Consider the following 20,223-nt stretch of genomic DNA (forward strand, 5'->3'; position numbering starts at 1 on the left):
CGGCCGCTGGACTGCTGGAGGTCCGCTGGACTGCTGAAGACGGACGGCCGGGACTTGGGAGACAGGGAGCTGGGAGAGGCCTACTTGGGAGACAGGGAGCTGGGAGAGGCCGAGAGGGTAAGGGTAGGTCGAAATTCTGAGGGAGCTGGGAGAGGCCGAGAGGGTAAGGGTCAGTTTTGCCCTAATACAAAACGGCGCCGTTTCACTCACTTAAGTGAAACGGCGTCGTTTTATTTATATAAAAAGGAAAAAATATATATATTGTTCGGTCGGTCGGTTTATCGGTTTATTTAATATATAAACCGCACGCCGAACCGACCGTAATCGGTTCATACATCTTTCTACCGACCGCCGACCGGTTCTTCGCCGGTTCCGGCCGGTTCCGGCGTCCTGAGGTCGGTTCCGGTCGGTTTAGGTCGGTGTTTCGGTTTTATGTACACCCCTACTTCAAACCAAGTTGCAAGCTTAATAACTTGAGAAATGTTTGGGATCCTGATAATGGTTCTGAATATTTCTTCCGATAGTGTATTTTTTATTTTTATTTAATAATTAAAAAGGTATTTTTTAATAATATTGTAATTTTTTTTTAAATGTCAAAAAGATGAATGAAAACGAATTAGAAAAAATAGATTTTTTTTTTTTTCATTCACGGGAAATCCTCGTGCTGCACTACCCATCAAAGAAAAGAAGGAGATTACTTTTTTTTTTTTTTTTTTTATATATAAAAACAGAAGTTATAAGCAGAAATGATTTACAAAAGGCTGTGTTAGGAGGTTGTGGTATGAGGCATACAATTACAACTGAAGTAGAAATGAGAAAAAATAAAAGAAATAATAAGGAACTCTAATTGTAGAAGAATTTCACTTATAGCAAAAGGATTACAAGAATTTTTCTCTTGAATAAGGAGAGCACAATTGACAATACCCTCTCTTATAAAAGGAGAAAACTCACTCTTTCTTATAAAAGGAGAGACAATATATAGGAGAAACCTCACTATTTTTCTCTCTAAAACTCTCTCTCTTTCTCTAAATTTTTCTTTCAAAATGGGATAGGTTTCTAAAAGCAAAAACATGTATTTATAAGAGTTAAAGGAGGTGGAAGATGGCGGAAGCAACTGGAAGATGGCGGAAGCAAATGTGAACGCAAGCTTGATGTAGGTTGTCAACTAGCCACCATTTTTGGCCCATAAAGGTGGCGGTGGAAGATGGCGGAAGCAAGTGGAAGATGGCGGAAGCAAGTGTGAATGCAAGCTCAACTAGCCACCATTTTTGACCCATAAAAGTCCATAAAAGTGGCTTTACCGCTACATATCTCCCACTTAAAGTCACTTTTGTAATCCTTCTATCTTTTCTACACTTTCCATCTCTATGCCGCTTACATATCCGCTAGGCCTAAGGAGGATCGACACCAGATAAACTTGTCATTATTAATTGGCTTTGTTAATATATCTGCTAGGTTGTCTTTTGTATGGATTTTTTGTATATCCACACTTCCTTCTTCCACCTTCTCACGAACGAAGTGATACTGAACTCGTATGTGCTTTGTCCTTGAATGAAATGCTGGATTCTTTGCCAAATGCAAAGCGCTCTGACTATCACAAAATAAATCAACCTTCTCTTGTACGTGTCCGAGCTCTTCCAGTAGCATTTGCAACCATATTGCCTCTTTGCTAGCTTGTGTAGCTGCGACATATTCTGCCTCCGTTGTAGAAGTAGCCACGATAGACTGCAATTTTGAAACCCAGCTTACAGCTCCTCCAGCAAGAGTAAACACATAACCTGAGGTGGACTTGCTCTTGTCAAGATCACCTGCATAATCTGAATCAACATAGCCTCTGACAGTAAAGTCTGATCCTTCATAACATAATGCGACATTTGAGGTACCCTTGACATATCTCAGGATCCTCTTTACAGCACTCCAATGCTCTTTACCAGGATTCGCCATGTATCGGCTAACCACTCCCACTGATTGTGCAATGTCTGGTCTTGTACAAACCATAGCGAACATTAAGCTACCCACTGCTGATGCATACGGTACTCGAGACATTTACATCCTCTCTGCTTCATTGCTAGGACTCATACTTGAGGATAACTTGAAATTAATAGGAAGAGGGGTAGAAATTGGCTTACAATCTTGCATGTTGAAGCGTCGCAAGATTTTCTTCAAATAATTTTTCTGAGAAAGCCATATCTTCCTATTATTTCTGTCTCGGTAAATTTGCATCCCTAGAATCTTGTTTGCTGGTCCCAAGTCCTTCATTTCAAACTCCCTAACCAACTGTGCCTTTAAGTCTGTAATACGATCTTTGTTGGGGCCTGCTACCAACATGTCATCAACATACAACAACAGAATAATGAAATTACCATCACCAAATCTCTTGTAGTAAACACAAGGATCTGAACTATGTCTGTTGTATCCAAGGCTCATGATAAAGGAATCAAATCTCTTATACCAACATCTCGGCGCCTGTTTGAGACCGTATAGAGATTTGTTCAACCTGTAAACCAAGTTCTCTTTTTCTTTTTCTTCAAAACCTTCTGGTTGGAGCATGTAAATTTCTTCTTCAGTTTCTCCATGAAGAAATGCAGTTTTCACGTCCAGTTGTTCTAAGTACAAGTCAAATGTAGCACACATCGCAAGGACTGCTCGAACCGTTGAGAGTTGAACAACAGGAGAGAATATTTCGTTGAAGTCTATGCCTTCTTTCTGAGCGAATCATTTCACCACCAATCTAGCAAGATACCGCTCCACTTGATCATTGCCATTTCGTTTAATCTTGTAAACCCATTTGTTTCCGATGGCCTTCCTTCCTTGTGGTAGTGGTACAAAATCCCATGTTTTATTTTTATGGAGAGCTTCAATTTCTTCTTGCATTGCAATCATCCACAGAGAAGCTTCTTGACTATTTGTAGCCTCATGGAAATTTGACTGTTCTCCATCTTCTGTTAGTAAACAGTATGCGACATTTCCCTCCATGATGTACTCTGAGTGCCAAGCTGGTTTTCTTCTCTCCCGAGTTGACCGTCGAACTTGTGGAATTGCACACTCAGCTTGTTCTTGTTCTTCGTGCTCTGATATTGCTTCAGAAGAATCTGGAACTTCTAATTCTTGTCTTTCTTCAACTTGAACTGTAGTAGTCTCTGATTTCTCTTTTGAAGCGCTATCATTTTCTTTTTCTTGTACCTTATCTTCTACAAATACAACATCCCTGCTGATTAGCACCTTGCGGGCAGTGGGATCCCACAAGCGATACCCCTTGACTCCATCAGCATACCCTAAGAAAATACATTTTCTAGATTTTGGATCTAGCTTTGATGTTTCTTGGGCGTTGTACATAACATAAACAGGACTTTCAAATGTATGTAAGTGAGAATAATCAGCTGGCTTATCAGTCCACATCTCCATCGGCGTTTTCAGATCAATTGCGGTTGATGGTGACCGATTGATTACATAACAGGCAGTCTTGACTGCTTCTGTCCAAAATGACTTGGCCATTCCCGCAGTTCTCAACATCGCTCTTGTTCGTTCTAACAAGGTTCTGTTCATCCGCTCTGCTATTCCATTTTGTTGTGGAGTGTATGCCACCGTGAGCTGCCTTTTGATACCTTCTTGTTGACAGAAGCTATCAAATTCACTACCAGTATATTCTCCTCCATTGTCTGTCCTTAAACACTTGATCTTCTTTTCAGATTCAAGCTCAACCCGCGCTTTGAAAATTTTGAAAACTGGAAATACATCTGCTTTAGGTTTTATTGGATACACCCAACATCTCCTGGAGTAATTGTCAATAAATGACACAAAGTATTTTGCTCCTCCTAGGGACAAAACTGGTGCTTGCCAAACATCAGAATGGATTAGTTCTAAGATAGCTTTACTTCTAGCAGAGGAACTACTGAATTTCAATCTGTGCTGCTTACTAGTAACACAATGCTCACAAAAGGGTAATGAAACCTTTTTGAGCCCTGGAAGAAGCTTTTGTTCAACAAGAATCTTCAAACCTCATTCCGACATGTGGCCAAGCTTACGATGCTACATCATTGTTAATTCTTCTGCCGAACTTGCTAGCGCAGTGGATGCTTCTCCTTCTTGTTGTGTTTCTTCTTTAAGCATGTACAAATTTGCAGCTATCTTTTCCGCTTTCATCATTACAAGTGCGCCTTTAACTATTTTCATGATCCCATCTTGAATATGGGTTTTACACCCACTATTATCTAATTGTCCTAAAGACAATAGATTTTTCTTCAGGCCTTTCACATGTCGTACCTCCTGAATGGTGCGAACTGTACCGTCACACATCTTCAATTTGATGGTACCAATACCAGCAATCTCCAAGGCATGATCGTCTCCCATGAACACAGATCCTCCTAAGATAGGTTCATATTGATGGAACCATTCTCTCCGGGGAGTCATATGCCATGTTGCTCCTGAGTCAATAAGCCAGACATCAGCGAATCTTCTTCTACCTTCAGTAACTGTTGTTGCCTCATTGTATAAAATTTCACCATCATCTGAGGTGCTTGCTACACAACCCTGAGCTTTTGACAACTCAGGGCCTTTTCCTTTGGCTTCTTCGTTCTTCTTGAGATGCCAACACTCCCTTTTGTAGTGCCCTTTCTTGCCACAGTGATGACACTTGACATTCTTCTTACTTCTGGATTTTAATCTATTCTGATTTTGACTCCCACTGGGGCCACGTTCTGTTGATCTCCCTCTCGTCATTACCAAAGCTTCGGCTTGCTGTAAATCTCTTGGTCTATCTTCTTTGCTTTTGCGCCGACTTTCTTCTTCAAGAACTGCAGCTGCAATATCATCGAAGACTAGAACTTCAATGTTGTTGGTTAAGTTGATGATGAGTTGATCATACGAATCAGGTAGACTTTGAAGTAGAATTTCGGCACGTTCACCCGTCTCTATGTTATGCCCCATTGCTGTGAGCTGTGAAAATAAAGTGTTAAGGGTGTTGATGTGGTCTGTCACCATAGTTGACTCCATCATCCGAAGGGTGTAGAGTTTTCTTCTCAAGAAAATTTTGTTGTGTAGTGATTTGGCCTCGTACAATTTTGTCAGAGTATCCCATATCTCTTTTGCTGTCTTTTTCTCCGCCACACTTGACAATACTCCATCAGCTAGTGCTAGGTGCAGATTAGCAATAGCATTGACATCCATCTCGTTCCACTTGCCGTCGTCAGTGATCTCATCGGGTCTATCTCCAATTGCCATCAAGCAATTATCTTTCCTCAAAATTGCTTTTATTCTCATTTTCCACAATGAGAAATTACTCCCATTGAACTTCTCTATTTCGTACTTCGTCGCCATTATTGAAGATGCCTCCTTTCCACTAACTGGATCTAACTGTAGCACGAAAATCGGCTATAAACCTGATGCTCTGATACCACTGTTAGGAGGTTGTGGTATGAGGCATACAATTACAACTGAAGTAGAAATGAGAAAGAATAAAAGAAATAATAAGGAACTCCAATTGTAGAAGAATTTCACTTATAGCAAAAGGATTACAAGAATTTCTCTCTTGAATAAGGAGAGCACAATTGACAATACCTTCTCTTATAAAAGGAGAAAACTCACTCTTTCTTATAAAAGGAGAGACAATATATAGGAGAAACCTCACTATTTTTCTCTCTAAAACTCTCTCTCTTTCTCTAAATTTTTCTTTTAAAATGGGATAGGTTTCTAAAAGCAAAAATATGTATTTATAGGAGTTAAAGGAGGTGGAAGATGGTGGAAGCAAATGTGAACGCAAGCTTGATGTAGGTTGTCAACTAGTCACCATTTTTTGGCCCATAAAGGTGGCGGTGGAAGATAGCGGAAGCAAGTGGAAGATGGCGGAAGCAAGTGTGAATGCAAGCTCAACTAGCCACTATTTTTGACCCATAAAAATCTATAAAAGTGACTTTACCGCTGCACCTTTAAGAATTTGATTGGATGATCTGACAGTACAGCTCATGGGAATTCCGTAAATTATACGGGGAAATCCATAAATTTATCTTTATAAATCTGGCAGATCTTAATACCCAACGAAGAGACAAAACCGACTGAAGTTCAGTTTTTCTTGTTTCGGTCGTCCGAGGTCCAATTTTATTTGAACATATCTCCATCTACCTACGAAGATTGTCCAATCACAAAACCCCGCGTCACATTTTTACGTCACGTTTACATTAAGACCCTACACTGTTCAGGAGAAGACAATAGTGCCGTTAAAGCAGTGTTGCCCGCACTCTCCCAAGTCGTTTGAGTCTCTCTCTTTCGTAGCGCCCGCGCCTCAATGTTGAATTCGTTGCTCGTGTTGTCAATGGTGGATTTGCTTTAACATTTATAGTGTTGAAAGATCCGAACCCGGTTCGACTCCATTGGCGTCCTTTTAAAAATGGGGACCCGTTCGAGATCAGCGTTGTAGGTTCTGATTGTCCTGGTTGGTCTTCTGGAGCTCTGGCGGGATTGGTTCGGTTTTTGCCGACAGTCGAAGACCCAAGAACGTGCAGGTCGCGGTTCGGGTCAAATGATCCGGTACCCCACTGCTTTTAGAAGCTGGTTAGTTGCCTTTCTTTGTGTTCTTTCTTGAATTTCATTTTCTTCATTTTGTTGATGCGTTATAACAATTCTAATAAAATTCTGTTCTGATTATATTGGTTTATTGCGTTCATTTATTGTTATCTTTTGCTGAAATCTTGAAATGGGTTTGAAAATTCCTCACCAAAGCTCTTTATTCTGTCGATTATTGCGTCCGGGAAAATCAGTATGTCTTGATGATGGAATTAAGCCAGTAGACAATGGAGGAGGAGAGGGTCCATGGTTTAGAGGTTTACTTTGTTTGAAAAAACTCTTATCACTTGACTTTTGGCTGCCTTGCTGTAGAGAAATGTGATCATTTTGAACGTTGGTTGTTGGGGGGAAAGTGGAAATTGACCTGACGACTTATGGAAAAATTCTGTGATAACTTTCATTTTTTTTCATATACAGTGAACCATTTATCTAGGGAATGGAAAGAACTTTTTAAGGACTTTATTGACGTGTGGCTTCATACCGAGGGTGGCCCTGATCTTATACAGATAAAGAGTGCCTGAAGGAAATCTTGGAACATGGAAACTCTCTTTTAAGTGAACCATTGGCATCGTTGTTTGAATTCTCACTTATGCTGCGGTCAGCATCCCCAAGATTGGTGCTTTATCGACAACTAGCAGAGGAGTCTCTTTTTCCTTTCCTCTGGCTGATGAGGGTGTATTAAACAATGTCAAGGGGGAAACTTTAGAAACAAATGCAAAAATGCAGATTAAAAAATAAGACCCCTTGCCTGTTGGTGGAAACCCAGATGGTGCTGGTGCAAAATGTTGTTGAGTGAATACTGGTGAATCACTGTTCTTTGATGTTGAGGAATTGCTATTGTGGCTTCGCAATCCTAGTCAACTGTAAGTTCTGTTCTGTCAATTTGTCATAGTTGTTTTACTTTTTTTATTTTTGTGCTTTTCTGATTATTGCCACATTCCGCAGTCTTCCTTACTTTTATTTCCCATTGCTTGGCTGCCAGCGCTGGAGACTCATTTCAGCAGCCAGAACTATTTGACTTTGATTGTATTCACTTTGATTCAAGTGCGGGAAGCCCAGTGTCCATCCTTAATGGAGCTCTTGGAACTGATTGCTTTAAGAAGTTTCATGTCGCATTAGTTGAAGCTGCCAAAGAGGTCTATCGCTTCTGTTAATTCAAAGTTTATACGTCTATATATTATATTAAAGTAACTATTTTTTTACTGTTGTTGCTTCAGTAATGGGGAATGACATCTTCGAATGGATGGATATGCAAGAAATAATAATAGAGCAAGCAAATGAAAATCTATTACTATATTTATGCCTTTTGATTGATAGTCAGGTCATTTATAATCAACGCAAGTTTTGTTGGATGGAGTAGAATTTTAGCTTCCCACTTCACTGCACCTTCATTGGCTTTTAGTCGTTCTCCTGTGATGGAAACTCTCAATATGTCCATAGTGGTAGCACACTAGCTTCGGGCAGTTGCATGAGTGACTAGAAAATATGTTCTTAGAATTTCTATTGCAAATCTTGCTTAGCTTCATGTATCATTTTGTTTTTTCTCCTGTTGTGTAGCACATGATAAATAGATTTGATACTGTTAATGGCGTTTCTGTAAACCCAGCTAATGTTCTAGAAAACAGAAAATAAGGGAAGAGGATTGACTAAGAACAATCCCGAATCATGATATGTATTTGTAGTCCCCAATCCTGAAATATGAACTTGGTGTCTCTTTTTCCTCTAATGTAACTGATGGCTTGAAAACTACCTCTCCATCCTTTTTGAACTCCGGATAGCCTTATGTCCTATGTGTTGATAAAACACAGATAAAGTTATAGAAAGCATAAAAGGATCAGGCAGATTGACACTAACTTCCAACTTCTTCAAGCATCATGTGCCATTTATACTGCACAATTATTAATATATTGCATCTGATAAATCCAGAACAATTTTCAACTAAAATAATAAGAATCTTCTCTCTCCAGCCTGTGTATTTAATGGTTCTAGTAGTTATTTGGATTTTATAATATAGTTCCAAGATAATTGCTGATGGTTTTTTTTTTGTTTTTTTTGGGAGGGGGGAATGGGGGAGGAAACAAAATTCCATCTAGTTAACTAGAACAAGTTTTGTTATCCTATTCCAAATGTAGGCTTGGGGATATGCAATTTGCGAATGTTCAATAAATCTTTATTGGGTAAATGGTTATGGAGGTCCCGCTTAGAGGGGAACACGCCATGGAAGGAGAATATTGATTCTAGATATAGGAGTGTGTGGGAGGCTGGTGCTCCAAGGAAGTGGGCTTATGGAAATTTATTGGAAGGGGTTGGCAGGGCTTCGAAAGTCACATACAATTTGTGGTGGGAGATGGTTCTAGAATCAGATTTTGACATGATGTTTGGTGTGGAGAGTACGCTTTATACAAAGCATTTCCAGCACTCTATAGTATCGCAGCTAACAGAGAGGCCTCTATTGCAAATATGCGGGTATTCTCCCATGGATCTTATTAGTGGAATATTCTTTTTAATAGAAATATTCATAATTCGGAACTGCAGACTGTGTTTGATTTCTTCAAGTTGCTCTATTCCATGGGAAATAATACGGTTCAAGAGGATAGGTTGCAATGGAGGGCTAATGGTAGTAAAAAATGTACAGTCAGGACCTACTACAAGATTTTGTCAACCCAAGGCCATGTATCATTTCCATGGAAGAGGATTTGGAGATTACGGGTGCCTACTAAGGTAGCTTTTTTCATATGGACTGCCACTGTTGGGAAGATCTTGACTACAGACAATTTGAGAAAGAGGGGAGTCATTGTGATGGATTGATGCTATTTGTGCAAAAAAAGGGAGAATCTGTAGATCGCTTACTATTGCATTGTGAGGGGTTATGGAATGAGATTTTTAGAAGAATGGATATTGCTTGTGTAATGCCTCCGTGGGTGGTGGATTTATTGGCTTGTTGGAAGGAGCTTCAAGGCTGTCCTCAAGTGACGGTAGTGTGGAAGATGATCCCGTTGTGTGTCATGTGGTTCACATGGTCGGAGAGGAATGAGAGATGCTTTGAAGATAGGGAACGCACAATGGCGGAGCTTCAAAATTTTTTTAGGTGCACTTTAATGCTGTGGTTTTCAGCCATTGTACTTGATGGAAACAATGTCCATGACTTTCTTTCCTTAGCTAGAATGTAATTAGGTGTTCTTTTGTATACTTCATGCGTACATGGGTTATGCCTATTTCATTCGTATGAATAAAATCTTCTTATTCCTTATAAAATAAATAAATAAAATTGCTGATGGTTTGTTTCAATAACTTTTAGGGAAAAGTTATGTTGTGAGACCTGTTTTACCTTCTGGCTGTGAAGCAAAAAGTGACCATTGCAGTGCAGTTGGCACAAGAGATTCTTTGAAGAACATGGAATATAAGGCCACAGATGACAGTGTAATAAAGAAAGGTTAGAATTATCGATTTATGCTCTAGTCCACTTTCTTTCAACTTATGTTCATATTTTAGGAGGTTTTATTTGAGGCAAGCTTTATTGGGGCCATGTTGCATCTGTGCTACAATATTGAATATGCATTATACATGCAGTTTAAAGCTTTCCTTTCAGAGTTTTGGTGTCAGTCTGCTGCATAAATGCCTTAACAATTAGGTTTTTCTCAATAGTTGTCAATAAATTTCTGATGCAATTAAGAAAAGTTTTGGCCCCTGCACATTGAAGTTACTGTTTCACTTACTGCTTCCTTTGAAGGTTGTAGAATTTAATTATGTTTCTTGACATTTGATCTGATATTTATATGCACATTTAACTCAAGTCAATGGAATTTAAAAAATAAAAAATAAAGGGGGCCCTGAATTAGCTAGGGGGGATATGTTGACTAGGGAGGTGAAAAAAGTAGGATTTTAGATAGGTTACAATGGCAGAAAAGAATACATTTTCGACACCAGTTGATTGATAAAGATCCATAACCGATCCGAATTTGATTGGGATTAAGGTTTAGTTTAAGTTTTTAAAGGAATTTTCCTCCAGTGAATTAATTATTTTGAAATTCTGGTTGGTTTTTCTTTTTTGAGGTTTTACTCTTTTTCTTTTTCAGATCGTTTCTTATGTTCATAACTGCCAATTGGGCCCTTTCTCTTTACTCTGAACCTAATGTGTGAGCGGGAGATTGTGATGTGCTTATATATGCTAGGATATGGTATTCATGAAAAGCAGGTGTTATAAACTTCTATTGTAGTATAAAAATAAAATTTGAGAAAAAAACTTTTTTTAATAATAATATACGATGCAATTTACAAGATTTGAAGGAACTTATTTTCCTGGTAGAACAACTGTTTTCACTCGCCATTCAAGCAATTAGGGAGTACTTGGGTAATGAGATGAGATAAAAATTCTGTTAATAATAGCAAAATTATTTTGAGTTAAGATGTTTTATTGGATTTTGAGCATGAAAGAGAAAAACTGAATAAAAATATCATAAAGTTAAAATATTGTTAAAATATAATTTTTTAATATTATTATGTTTTGAAATTTTAAAAAGTTGTATTGTTTTTTGTGTTTTGTTTGGAAGTTTGAGAAAGTTTTAATGATCGATGATTAAATGAAAAAGTTTCATATTTGAAATTGAAAAGTGTGTTTGAATGATATTTGGGAAGGAAATTATAAGATGAAATCATCTCACTTGCCAAACAAGCCCTTAGTCTTTGTATGCATCAGGTTAGCGAAGCTCCTGAGCAAAATCAATTCAAGTGTCTTGCGTCTGATCTTAAAAAACAAAAAGGAAAAGAAAATAAATCTTATTGGCCAGTTCTATGTTTCCCATATATTCTCCTCTTTTTTATAATGGACAGCAAGAGTTGGAATTCTGAATGTATAGATGATTGCTTCTGGTTTTCATTCATTGGACATTAGTTAGTGTAATTCTAAGAAAATATTGTTAAACAATATGTCATTGAAAGCAAGTTATAAGAATACAACGTCAGTTCAATCGCCCTCACGAGCAACTCAAGTAAAGTGGGTGTGAAGGATCGATGAAGACTGAAGAGCTTCTCACAGACAGACATTTATGAGTGGGATGCCGAGGCTTCCCACAGACAATATAGGGTGCCCAGACACACTAGTTTTAAGTTGCAGCAGACGATTTTTCTTTCTTTGTTTTATTCTTTGTTTTCTCTTGTTGTCCTAAAACGGAAGCTTTTTAGAATGTACATGCAATGACCATTAAAATTTGTTGCTTGCTATGCTTGTGAAATTTGGACATTGTGCATCGTAGAAGAACGCCCACATTCAATCAAATGAGGGACATCCAAAATGGGTGTAGGGATCAATATTCCCCCTCAGACAGTTTTACCACTCTTCTTATTGTCTTTATGGGCAACTCCAATACTAGAGTCAGGTATCTGACTCAGATCAGAGATTGCCTGAGCTGAGTGCATTCAGTGTCAGCCACGCTGCCACAAGCTACAACTGAATCCTACAAGATTTGCAACACAGCTCGGATCACAAGAACCAACACAAACTATCTACTTTCGGCCTCCTACAGTTGTTCACTTGAGCTGCTAAAAAATATTCTAATCTGTCTGTTTACAGATGCCTGAAAAGAAGAAGAAATATGCCTTATAAAAAACAAAAGAAACACTAGATGAAGCTTGCGGCCAGTACTAGGCCATATACGTTAGTGGTTTGCCAATATTTCTGCAACAGTACTCGGTAGATCAGCAGCTAGGTGCTGTGACTTGTGGCAATTTCAAGACTCTTCATCCTTCCTGGAAATGTATCCCAGTTTTTAAAATGATAAGTCTGTGAAAAGGTGTTTTTTTCAAGACAATTGAGCAACTGGATGTCTGTTTTGGCAACCCCACTAAAACGTGTAGGCAATGGCTCGAATTAAGACATTAATGATATTTGTTACTGAAAATAACATCTAAAATAAATAAATAAACATTTGTAAGTGTGGGGTCAGGAAGCCACGAGAAAGAGCTGAAAACGAAAACGATGATCGTGAAGGGGGAATTAATGGGTCTTCACCCTGGTGGCTATATTGATCTAGTGGCTCATTTCGGCTTCACGTTGTGATCATGTAACATCATACACTAATGTTGGATTTATATGCGTGTCTCCAAGAGAGAGGGAGGCACATTTTTATGGTCCTTAAACACAAGGCCAAAAATTGCACACCCCACCATTTGTAGTAGAGGTCTTGTCTCAAAGCATCAATCAATGAATGTAGGTGTTCCATTACACCTATTTTCCCATTCACCTCAACTTTTTTCATGGGTCACTACGAGCTACTTACTACTTCTTGAGAGGATCACCACTACAGCTCTTCACACCCACCACCATTGTACCCTCATTGCAAAAGCTCTCTTCTTTTTGGCCTTTTCTTTTCCCTTCTAGTTTTCAAGTCTCTCTAAAAGATCAGTTTTACGACTCTCTCTCTAACTCCCCCCCACCCCCCCCCTCTTTCTCTCTTTCTTCTCCGAGTATGTGTGTGTGTGTTTGTGACTGCACGCTTCTTAAAGGATTCTATTAAGAGTTGTTCTCAGATATTAATGGATGTGGAAACCAGTCCATATAGTCTTCAGATAGCCTCTGACATGAAGAGGGGTTGCCTGAAAAACCGGCACAGCCAACCTGAAAGCCCACACCATGAAGAAATTAGCGATATGCCATCATCTCACAGTTTGCAAAACCTGTCGAACTTCATCATTCCGCCATTGGGTGTTTCAACTTACAACCAAAATCAAACACAGTCAAAAGGCTGGATCATATCGCCATTGGATTCAAGATATAGGTGTGTAATATCAACTGAATCATTGTCAAGGAAAATTACTTTCTTCATCCTTCTTTTTCTATTTTTTTTTTTCTTGTAATTTTTAAAGAACGAACCATTTTTATGGCTACTTTTCTTTTTTTTTCCTGGATGAGATAGGTGGTAGTTCATTTTCAAAGTTTGTTGTGCTGATGTACATTTGCATGTCACCCATGTATTCATGACCACATATCATAACACATACTTTGGCATGCATCTGTGGTCATGTGAGATTGGCACCCCGATTTGTCTTGATAGATGTGGACATGGTTACCTAGCTCGATCGGCTGCAAAGTATTCAAGAGAATTTAATCTCTGAAGTGTTGTATTAGATGAACTGAGCCAAGTTAGAATTGTCTTATTTTTTTCTTATCTTGCACATACATCATGAGTTTGTTCCTTTAAATAGACTGGAGTTTCAAATATGTGGTTGTGCTATATATATATATATATATATATATATGTGCAGGAGCTGGGAGACATTTATGGTGCTTCTGGTTGCTTACTCTGCATGGGTTTATCCCTTTGAGGTTGCATTTTTCAAATCCTCTCCCAAGAAAGAGCTATGGATAGCAGACAACATTGTCGATGTGTTTTTTGGGGTTGATATCATCTTGACATTTTTCGTCGCATATATTGATCCAAGAACTCAGCTTCTAGTTCGTGACTCGAGAAAGATTGCTGTGAGGTAATTATTAGTTCCATATGTTAGTTAGACTCATCGTCCTGGCCAGATTTTCATAAACCCAAATAACAATGTCAATTAAAAACAATTAAAATACAGAAAAAAAAAATCTTTTTTGAACCACTTTTGACTGTTTTTTCAACCGGAAGTCCTTATGATCTCAAATGAAGTGAGATTTTGATGTTTCAACCTCTTAAATTGAAATTGGATGGGGACTGGGGATCAGTTCAATCACTTTATTTTGTTTTTATATATTATTGGTATTGCTTTACAGTTCAGATATGTCGTTGTTACGAGAGAGAGAGAGAGAATGAAAAACATGATGATCATCAAGAACCCTTTTTTTTTTTTGTTTTTTTATTGAGTTTTCTGAAAGCCTGATGCTGCAGTAGTACTGGATCAACTTTTCAGAGAGCTTTTCCCATTACAAGAGTCGTAACCCATGCTCATGGCCATCGCTAAAGTAAGTGCAATCATTGCAAAGATGGTACAATTGAGATTCGGTGCATTTAATATATGCAAGCATAAGCCGATGGCGATCGTGCAGAAGTTGTGGGTAAAAAGAAAAGGAAGATGCTTAGTCTAAAAATTAAATTTTGATTAAATCCGTGCAACTGAAGGAGAGTTAATAGAGAGTCACTTTTATTTATTATTTTTTTTTAACTTTTATTTTATTAGTCAGTTTTTTTTTTTTTACTATTTAAATTTAGATTAAAAATCTTATAACTAATCTAGAAGAAAATAAATTTAATCAACCAATATAATTATATAATTTAATTAAAAATAAATTCAATTTCATAAAAATTGACTTCAAAAGTAAATGAATGTCAATTTTTATAAAATTAATTTAATTTTTAATTAAATTACATTGTTACGTTGGTTGATTAAATTTATTTTTTTTTTATATTATGCAATAATGTGTTCTTCAAATTTTTAATCTAGATTTAAAGCGCAAAAGGAAAAAAAAAAATTAATACTAAAATAGTAATAAATGAAATATAAGGATATTATTATTCTATTAAAATTAAGATAAATTATAGAGTCTGCTCAACAACAGTCGGCCCACTCTGTTCTACCCTAACACTGGTCTGGGTCTATTATGGGCTCATGGGCCTAAAAATTTTGATTGAAGATAATTTGGGATCAACGCTAACATGGATCATGTTTCTCCTAAGGTACCTGTCAACATGGTTCCTGATGGATTTGGCATCAACAGTCCCATTTAAGACGCTAGGATACCTGTTCACAGGCAAACGACACATGGGTCTCTCTTACTCCCTCTTAGGGGTGCTCAGATTTTGGAGAATCAGACGGGTGAAGCAGCTCTTCACCAGGTCAGCCATGTCAAGTACAATAATGATTTGTATAAATAAATTTTGAGCTAAATTATAAGTTCTCTGAAAAATAAAAAAGAAGAAGGGCATGTCACAAGTGAATTTGCATGCTCGAAACTCTCGCTTCGTCTCACAATGTAGTGTATGTATTCTTTAATTAATGAGTAATAATGTTAGGTATAATTGTAAAGTGTGCAAGTGTTGTACAATTAGTGTATGCAGGCTTGAGAAGGACATCAGGTTCAGTTATTTCGGGGTCCGATGTGCAAGGCTACTATCTGTAAGTAGCACATCCAGTAGTCGGTCCCTTTTGATTTGCGTGCAAGCCTGGCTGATCATTTATTTCCGAATTTTTCTACAAACTATACTAATATTATGGTAACGATAACTGAGGAAAATAACTCAAGGTCATGTAATTAATGATAACTGGGTTCAGGTGACACTATTTGCGGTGCATTGTGCTGGTTGCCTCTACTACTTGCTAGCTGACCGGTACCCTCACCAGGGAAGGACATGGCTTGGAGCTTCAAACCCGAATTTTAGAGAAACAGGCCTTTCCGTACGCTATATTTCGGCCATGTATTGGTCCATTACTACCATGACCACTGTTGGCTATGGAGATCTCCATGCAGTGAACACCGCCGAAATGATCTTCATAATCTTTTTCATGCTTTTCAACCTTGGCCTAACTGCTTACATTATTGGTAACATGACAAATTTAGTCGTTGAAGGAACTCGTCGTACTATGGAATTTGTAAGTAGTACTGCTGTTTCTCATCTCTTTTGTTTTCACTGTTTGGATTTTCCTTTAGTTTCTTTGAACTCTTCTGTTTTCTGTTTTCTGTTTCCTATTACAATCATTCACACGATTATTATGTCATTTGTGTTGGGGATGAATTTGTTGGGATTGGCTGGCTTGTGTTGCAGCGAAATAGCATTGAAGCAGCATCAAATTTTGTACGCAGAAATCGGTTGCCTCTAAGGTTGAGGGAACAGATATTGGCTTATATGTGCTTGAGGTTTAAGGCTGAGAGCCTGAACCAGCAACAGCTGATTGAACAGCTACCAAAATCTATTTATACAAGTATCTGCCAGCATTTATTTTTGCCTACTGTGGAGAATGTTTATCTTTTCAAGGGAATTTCAAAGGAAACGCTGTTGATCTTGGTAAGAAACTAATTTATGTGTATATATATTGATTCTGATTAAAATCTAAGCATTTCTTTAGTTTGTGAAGATCATTCCAATGATATGTATAAGAGAAATGCCTTACTTGTATAAGAAGTTCATTGCATATGGTTTCTAATCGTTTTACTTGCCAATAAAGATTATTTCAGTTGTAGTAACGGTTCTTAAATTTTCATAACAATATGAACACTATTTTAGATTCAACAAGAAGAAAATCTCAGAAGGACAGAAAATTTTGGTATATTTTTCTTGCTGATTAACTTGCTCTGACTTGTGGTATAACTGGTTTGAATAGGTCGCCAAGATGAAGGCCGAGTACATACCACCTAGAGAGGATGTTGTAATGCAGAATGAAGCACCGGAAGATGTTTACATCATTGTATCGGGTCAAGTTGAGATAATTGATTGTGAGATGGAGAAAGAACGAGTTGTGGGCACTTTGCAATGTGGAGACATGTTTGGAGAAGTTGGTGCACTTTGTTGTAGACCTCAAAGCCTCAACTATCGAACCAAAACGCTTTCACAGCTCTTGAGACTCAGAACCACCGCTATGATAGAAGCAATGCAGACCAAACAAGAAGACTATGAGAAAATGCTTAAAAACTTCCTACAGGTTGGTACATTTATAATAAATGTTTGTTAGAGTCTCCTTTTTCTTTCCAAAAGAAAATTGATCAGAAGGGAAAAAGAAGATATCCAGCTTGTCCAAACATGCTCATTTCGAATTAAGAAAGATCCAGATTTCAACTGAAAAATAATTTCAGAGGAAAACTATCCTAGAAGAAAAATGACTTTTTGCATCACCTAAATTCGCCACAAAAAACACAAAATGCGTCGCGATTATTTGTTAGTGAGGCATTTTGTATTTTTTGTGACAAATTTAGGTAACGCGAAAAGCCATTTTTCTTGTAGATGTACTTTAATCAGAAAAATACTTGTTGGAAAACGAGCATAGCCTACAGATTCGCATATCTTTTGATTATTATACTTAAAGTTCATTTTAATTAAGGACATAATATATATTATACGATGTAAATGCAGCATCACAAAAAGCTAAAGGATCTCAATTATATTGATGATTTGCTGGTAGACAATGAGAAAGAAGGGGATGACCCAAGCATGGCTTTCAACTTGCTGACCGTTGCTAGTACAGGCAATGCTGCCTTTCTGGATGAGCTTCTCAAAGCGAGGTTGGATCCTAATATTGGAGATTCTAAAGGAAGAACCCCATTGGTATGTTGCAATATAAAAATATATCTATATGCCAGCATCATCACCTGGCATCATCTGATCAGTACTCTAGTGTGCGTGTTCATATAATTTCCGAAGAATGAATTTCACATTTCTTGTAATGTATCAGCATATAGCAGCATCAAAAGGACATGAAGAGTGTATACTGGTACTCCTTAAGCACGCGTGTAACGTACACTTACGAGGTAATATTCATTGCTTTAAGTTTTAACCTTCCATTTTCGTTTTTAGTTGGTGAAACTCTTCTGCTTCAAAAATAACTCGTATGCCCTTTGGGTTCTTTGGGGTTCACTTTAAAATAATCTAGCTATGACAATATCCTGCATGCATGGCAGACATAAATGGGAACACAGCATTATGGGACGCTATAGCATCAAAGCACCATTCCATATTCCGGATCCTCTATCACTGTGCTGCCGTTTCTGATCCCCATATTGCTGGCGATCTTTTATGCACTGCTGCAAAAAGAGATGATCTGACTGTGATGGAGGAACTGTTGAAACAAGGACGAAATCTTCACTCAAAGGATCGCCACTGGACCACAGCAATCGAGATTGCCATGGCCAAAAGCAATGTGGACATGGTAAATCTTCTTTTAATGAACGGTGCAGGTGTGACAAATGCCAAAACTCATGAATTTCCTCCGGATACTTTGAAAGAAATGCTGCAAAAGCGAGAGAATGAACACCGTATTAGAGTACCCGAAATCTCAATAAATGAAGTGCTTTTGGGGAGACAAGAAGGGCTGAAGGGCTGCAGTTGGAGAGACTCCACAAAACCAACTGGTCCAAGGGTGAGCATTTACAGAGGCAATCCACTTGTGAGAAGAGAGACCTGCTGCATGGAAACTGGGAGGCTAATTAGGTTGCCAGATTCACTAAAGGAGCTCAAGTGTATTGCAGGTATGACATATTTCACATATCCTCAAGTTAGCTGCTAAAGATTACATCACTTCTTTCAAAATCCTAAATTTTATGCCCACATGACCTGAAGAATATTCCCTATGACTTCATTTTTTTTCTCAAAAACAATCTGTATCTCCTCCTCACAAAATCTGACTTTATAGTCTTCGCAACAATCATGGTACTAGATCACATGTTATTTTGATTTGAGATGACAAGGTTCTGATCTGACCTTATTTGTATATTTTAACACTTTTTAGGTCAGAAGTTTGGGTTTGATGCAAGAAACGCCATTGTAACAGGTGAAGAAGGAGCAGAAATCGATTCCATTGATGTAATTAGAGATAATGATAAACTTTTCATAGTTGAAGATACAAATTCCGTTATGTAATTAAGCAAATGCTACATATATTTATGTGGAATCAACAAATGGTTATCATCATAGTGTTTCCCATCCTTCACTTCCGGAATTATGGAAGCTCTTTCCTGAAGAAATGTCCATATTTTAGTGAGAAACCTAACATCGATCACCACAAATATATATTGATTTCCCCGTTTCTTTCCCCTTGGTAAGAGATACAGAGGATGCTCCTTTTATCACAAACCAAACAGAGACCTGCTAGTATTATTTATTATTGTTCTTGTTGATCTTTTTTTATTTTTTTATTTATTATTGTTCTTGTTGATGATTGAATTAGGTTTGGGTGTGTTAACTATATAGGTTCCAAAAGTGTATATATTTATGTATATATGTATCTGGGTCGAACGTGCTTTTAAGTGTTTCCTTAGCATGAAAATTTCAAATTCTTTAGGCCCGTTTGGATTTTTTTGAAGGGTGAAACATTAATTAGAAAAATGAATAATTTTAACTCTCTCTAAAAAATTACCTCCAACAAAATTGCTTAGTGCATGATTAGGATTGTAGTGGAAAATATAATTTATAACTGTAAAACTTATAGCTTATAACTTAAATAATAAGTTATACTATTAAAAAGTTATTTTCTATTTGGTAACTATATGTTTAAAGCACTTTAAAAAATGTTACTTGTTTGAAAACAAATTAAAAAAATGATTTCTCATGTAAAAATTACGATTATTTGAGTTTTTAAAGATTATGGTCATATCCTTAAAATTTAAAAACTTGTAATTATTTGAAAATTATATTGGTATTTTCTTCCATTAACAATCTTTTCAAAATTTGAATTACGTTCCCATTATCTGAAAAAAAAATGCTTGAGAAAAAATAAACGTACTTTTTAACTTATTTGAGATTAAAAGTGTTTTAATATATAATACCTAAACAACCTAATTTTTTTTTATTAAAAAGCTATTAAGACTTTTAAGTATTGTTTTTTTTTTTTTAGCAAATTGCTTACTGTTTTTTGTTTGAAAAAAAATGTCATCATTCATTCATTCATTAAAAGAATCTTACATCCATGACAAGATACATGTAGGAATATCCCCATATCAACCATTTAGAGCTCCACCAGTATATTATTGGACTGATATGTACT

General features: G+C 37.3%; 1 protein-coding gene across 4 annotated transcripts; it reads left to right on the plus strand.

Annotated features, from left to right (window-relative positions):
* Positions 1 to 6,050: 6,050 nt before the first annotated feature.
* On the plus strand, positions 6,051 to 19,170 carry LOC122309100 (potassium channel AKT2/3). 4 transcript variants are annotated; one of them, XM_043122468.1, is made up of 14 exons: positions 6,051 to 6,546; positions 6,976 to 7,421; positions 7,504 to 7,694; positions 9,857 to 9,991; positions 13,819 to 14,037; positions 15,210 to 15,368; positions 15,582 to 15,648; positions 15,805 to 16,122; positions 16,296 to 16,535; positions 16,852 to 17,169; positions 17,598 to 17,789; positions 17,917 to 17,992; positions 18,143 to 18,709; positions 18,970 to 19,170. In XM_043122468.1, exons 5-14 carry the CDS (start codon positions 13,835 to 13,837, stop codon positions 19,098 to 19,100), a joined length of 2,271 nt encoding a protein of 756 aa, XP_042978402.1. In that variant the 5' UTR covers positions 6,051 to 6,546; positions 6,976 to 7,421; positions 7,504 to 7,694; positions 9,857 to 9,991; positions 13,819 to 13,834; the 3' UTR covers positions 19,101 to 19,170. The 4 variants fall into 4 exon arrangements, with proteins under 4 accessions (XP_042978402.1, XP_042978401.1, XP_042978399.1 ...); XM_043122467.1 differs by having other exon boundaries at positions 7,541 to 7,694; XM_043122465.1 differs by lacking the exons at positions 6,051 to 6,546; positions 6,976 to 7,421; positions 7,504 to 7,694; positions 9,857 to 9,991 and adding an exon at positions 12,708 to 13,331.
* Positions 19,171 to 20,223: the final 1,053 nt, after the last annotated feature.

The sequence above is a fragment of the Carya illinoinensis genome, chromosome 5 (assembly GCF_018687715.1).
Source record: "Carya illinoinensis cultivar Pawnee chromosome 5, C.illinoinensisPawnee_v1, whole genome shotgun sequence".
NCBI lineage: Eukaryota > Viridiplantae > Streptophyta > Magnoliopsida > Fagales > Juglandaceae > Carya > Carya illinoinensis.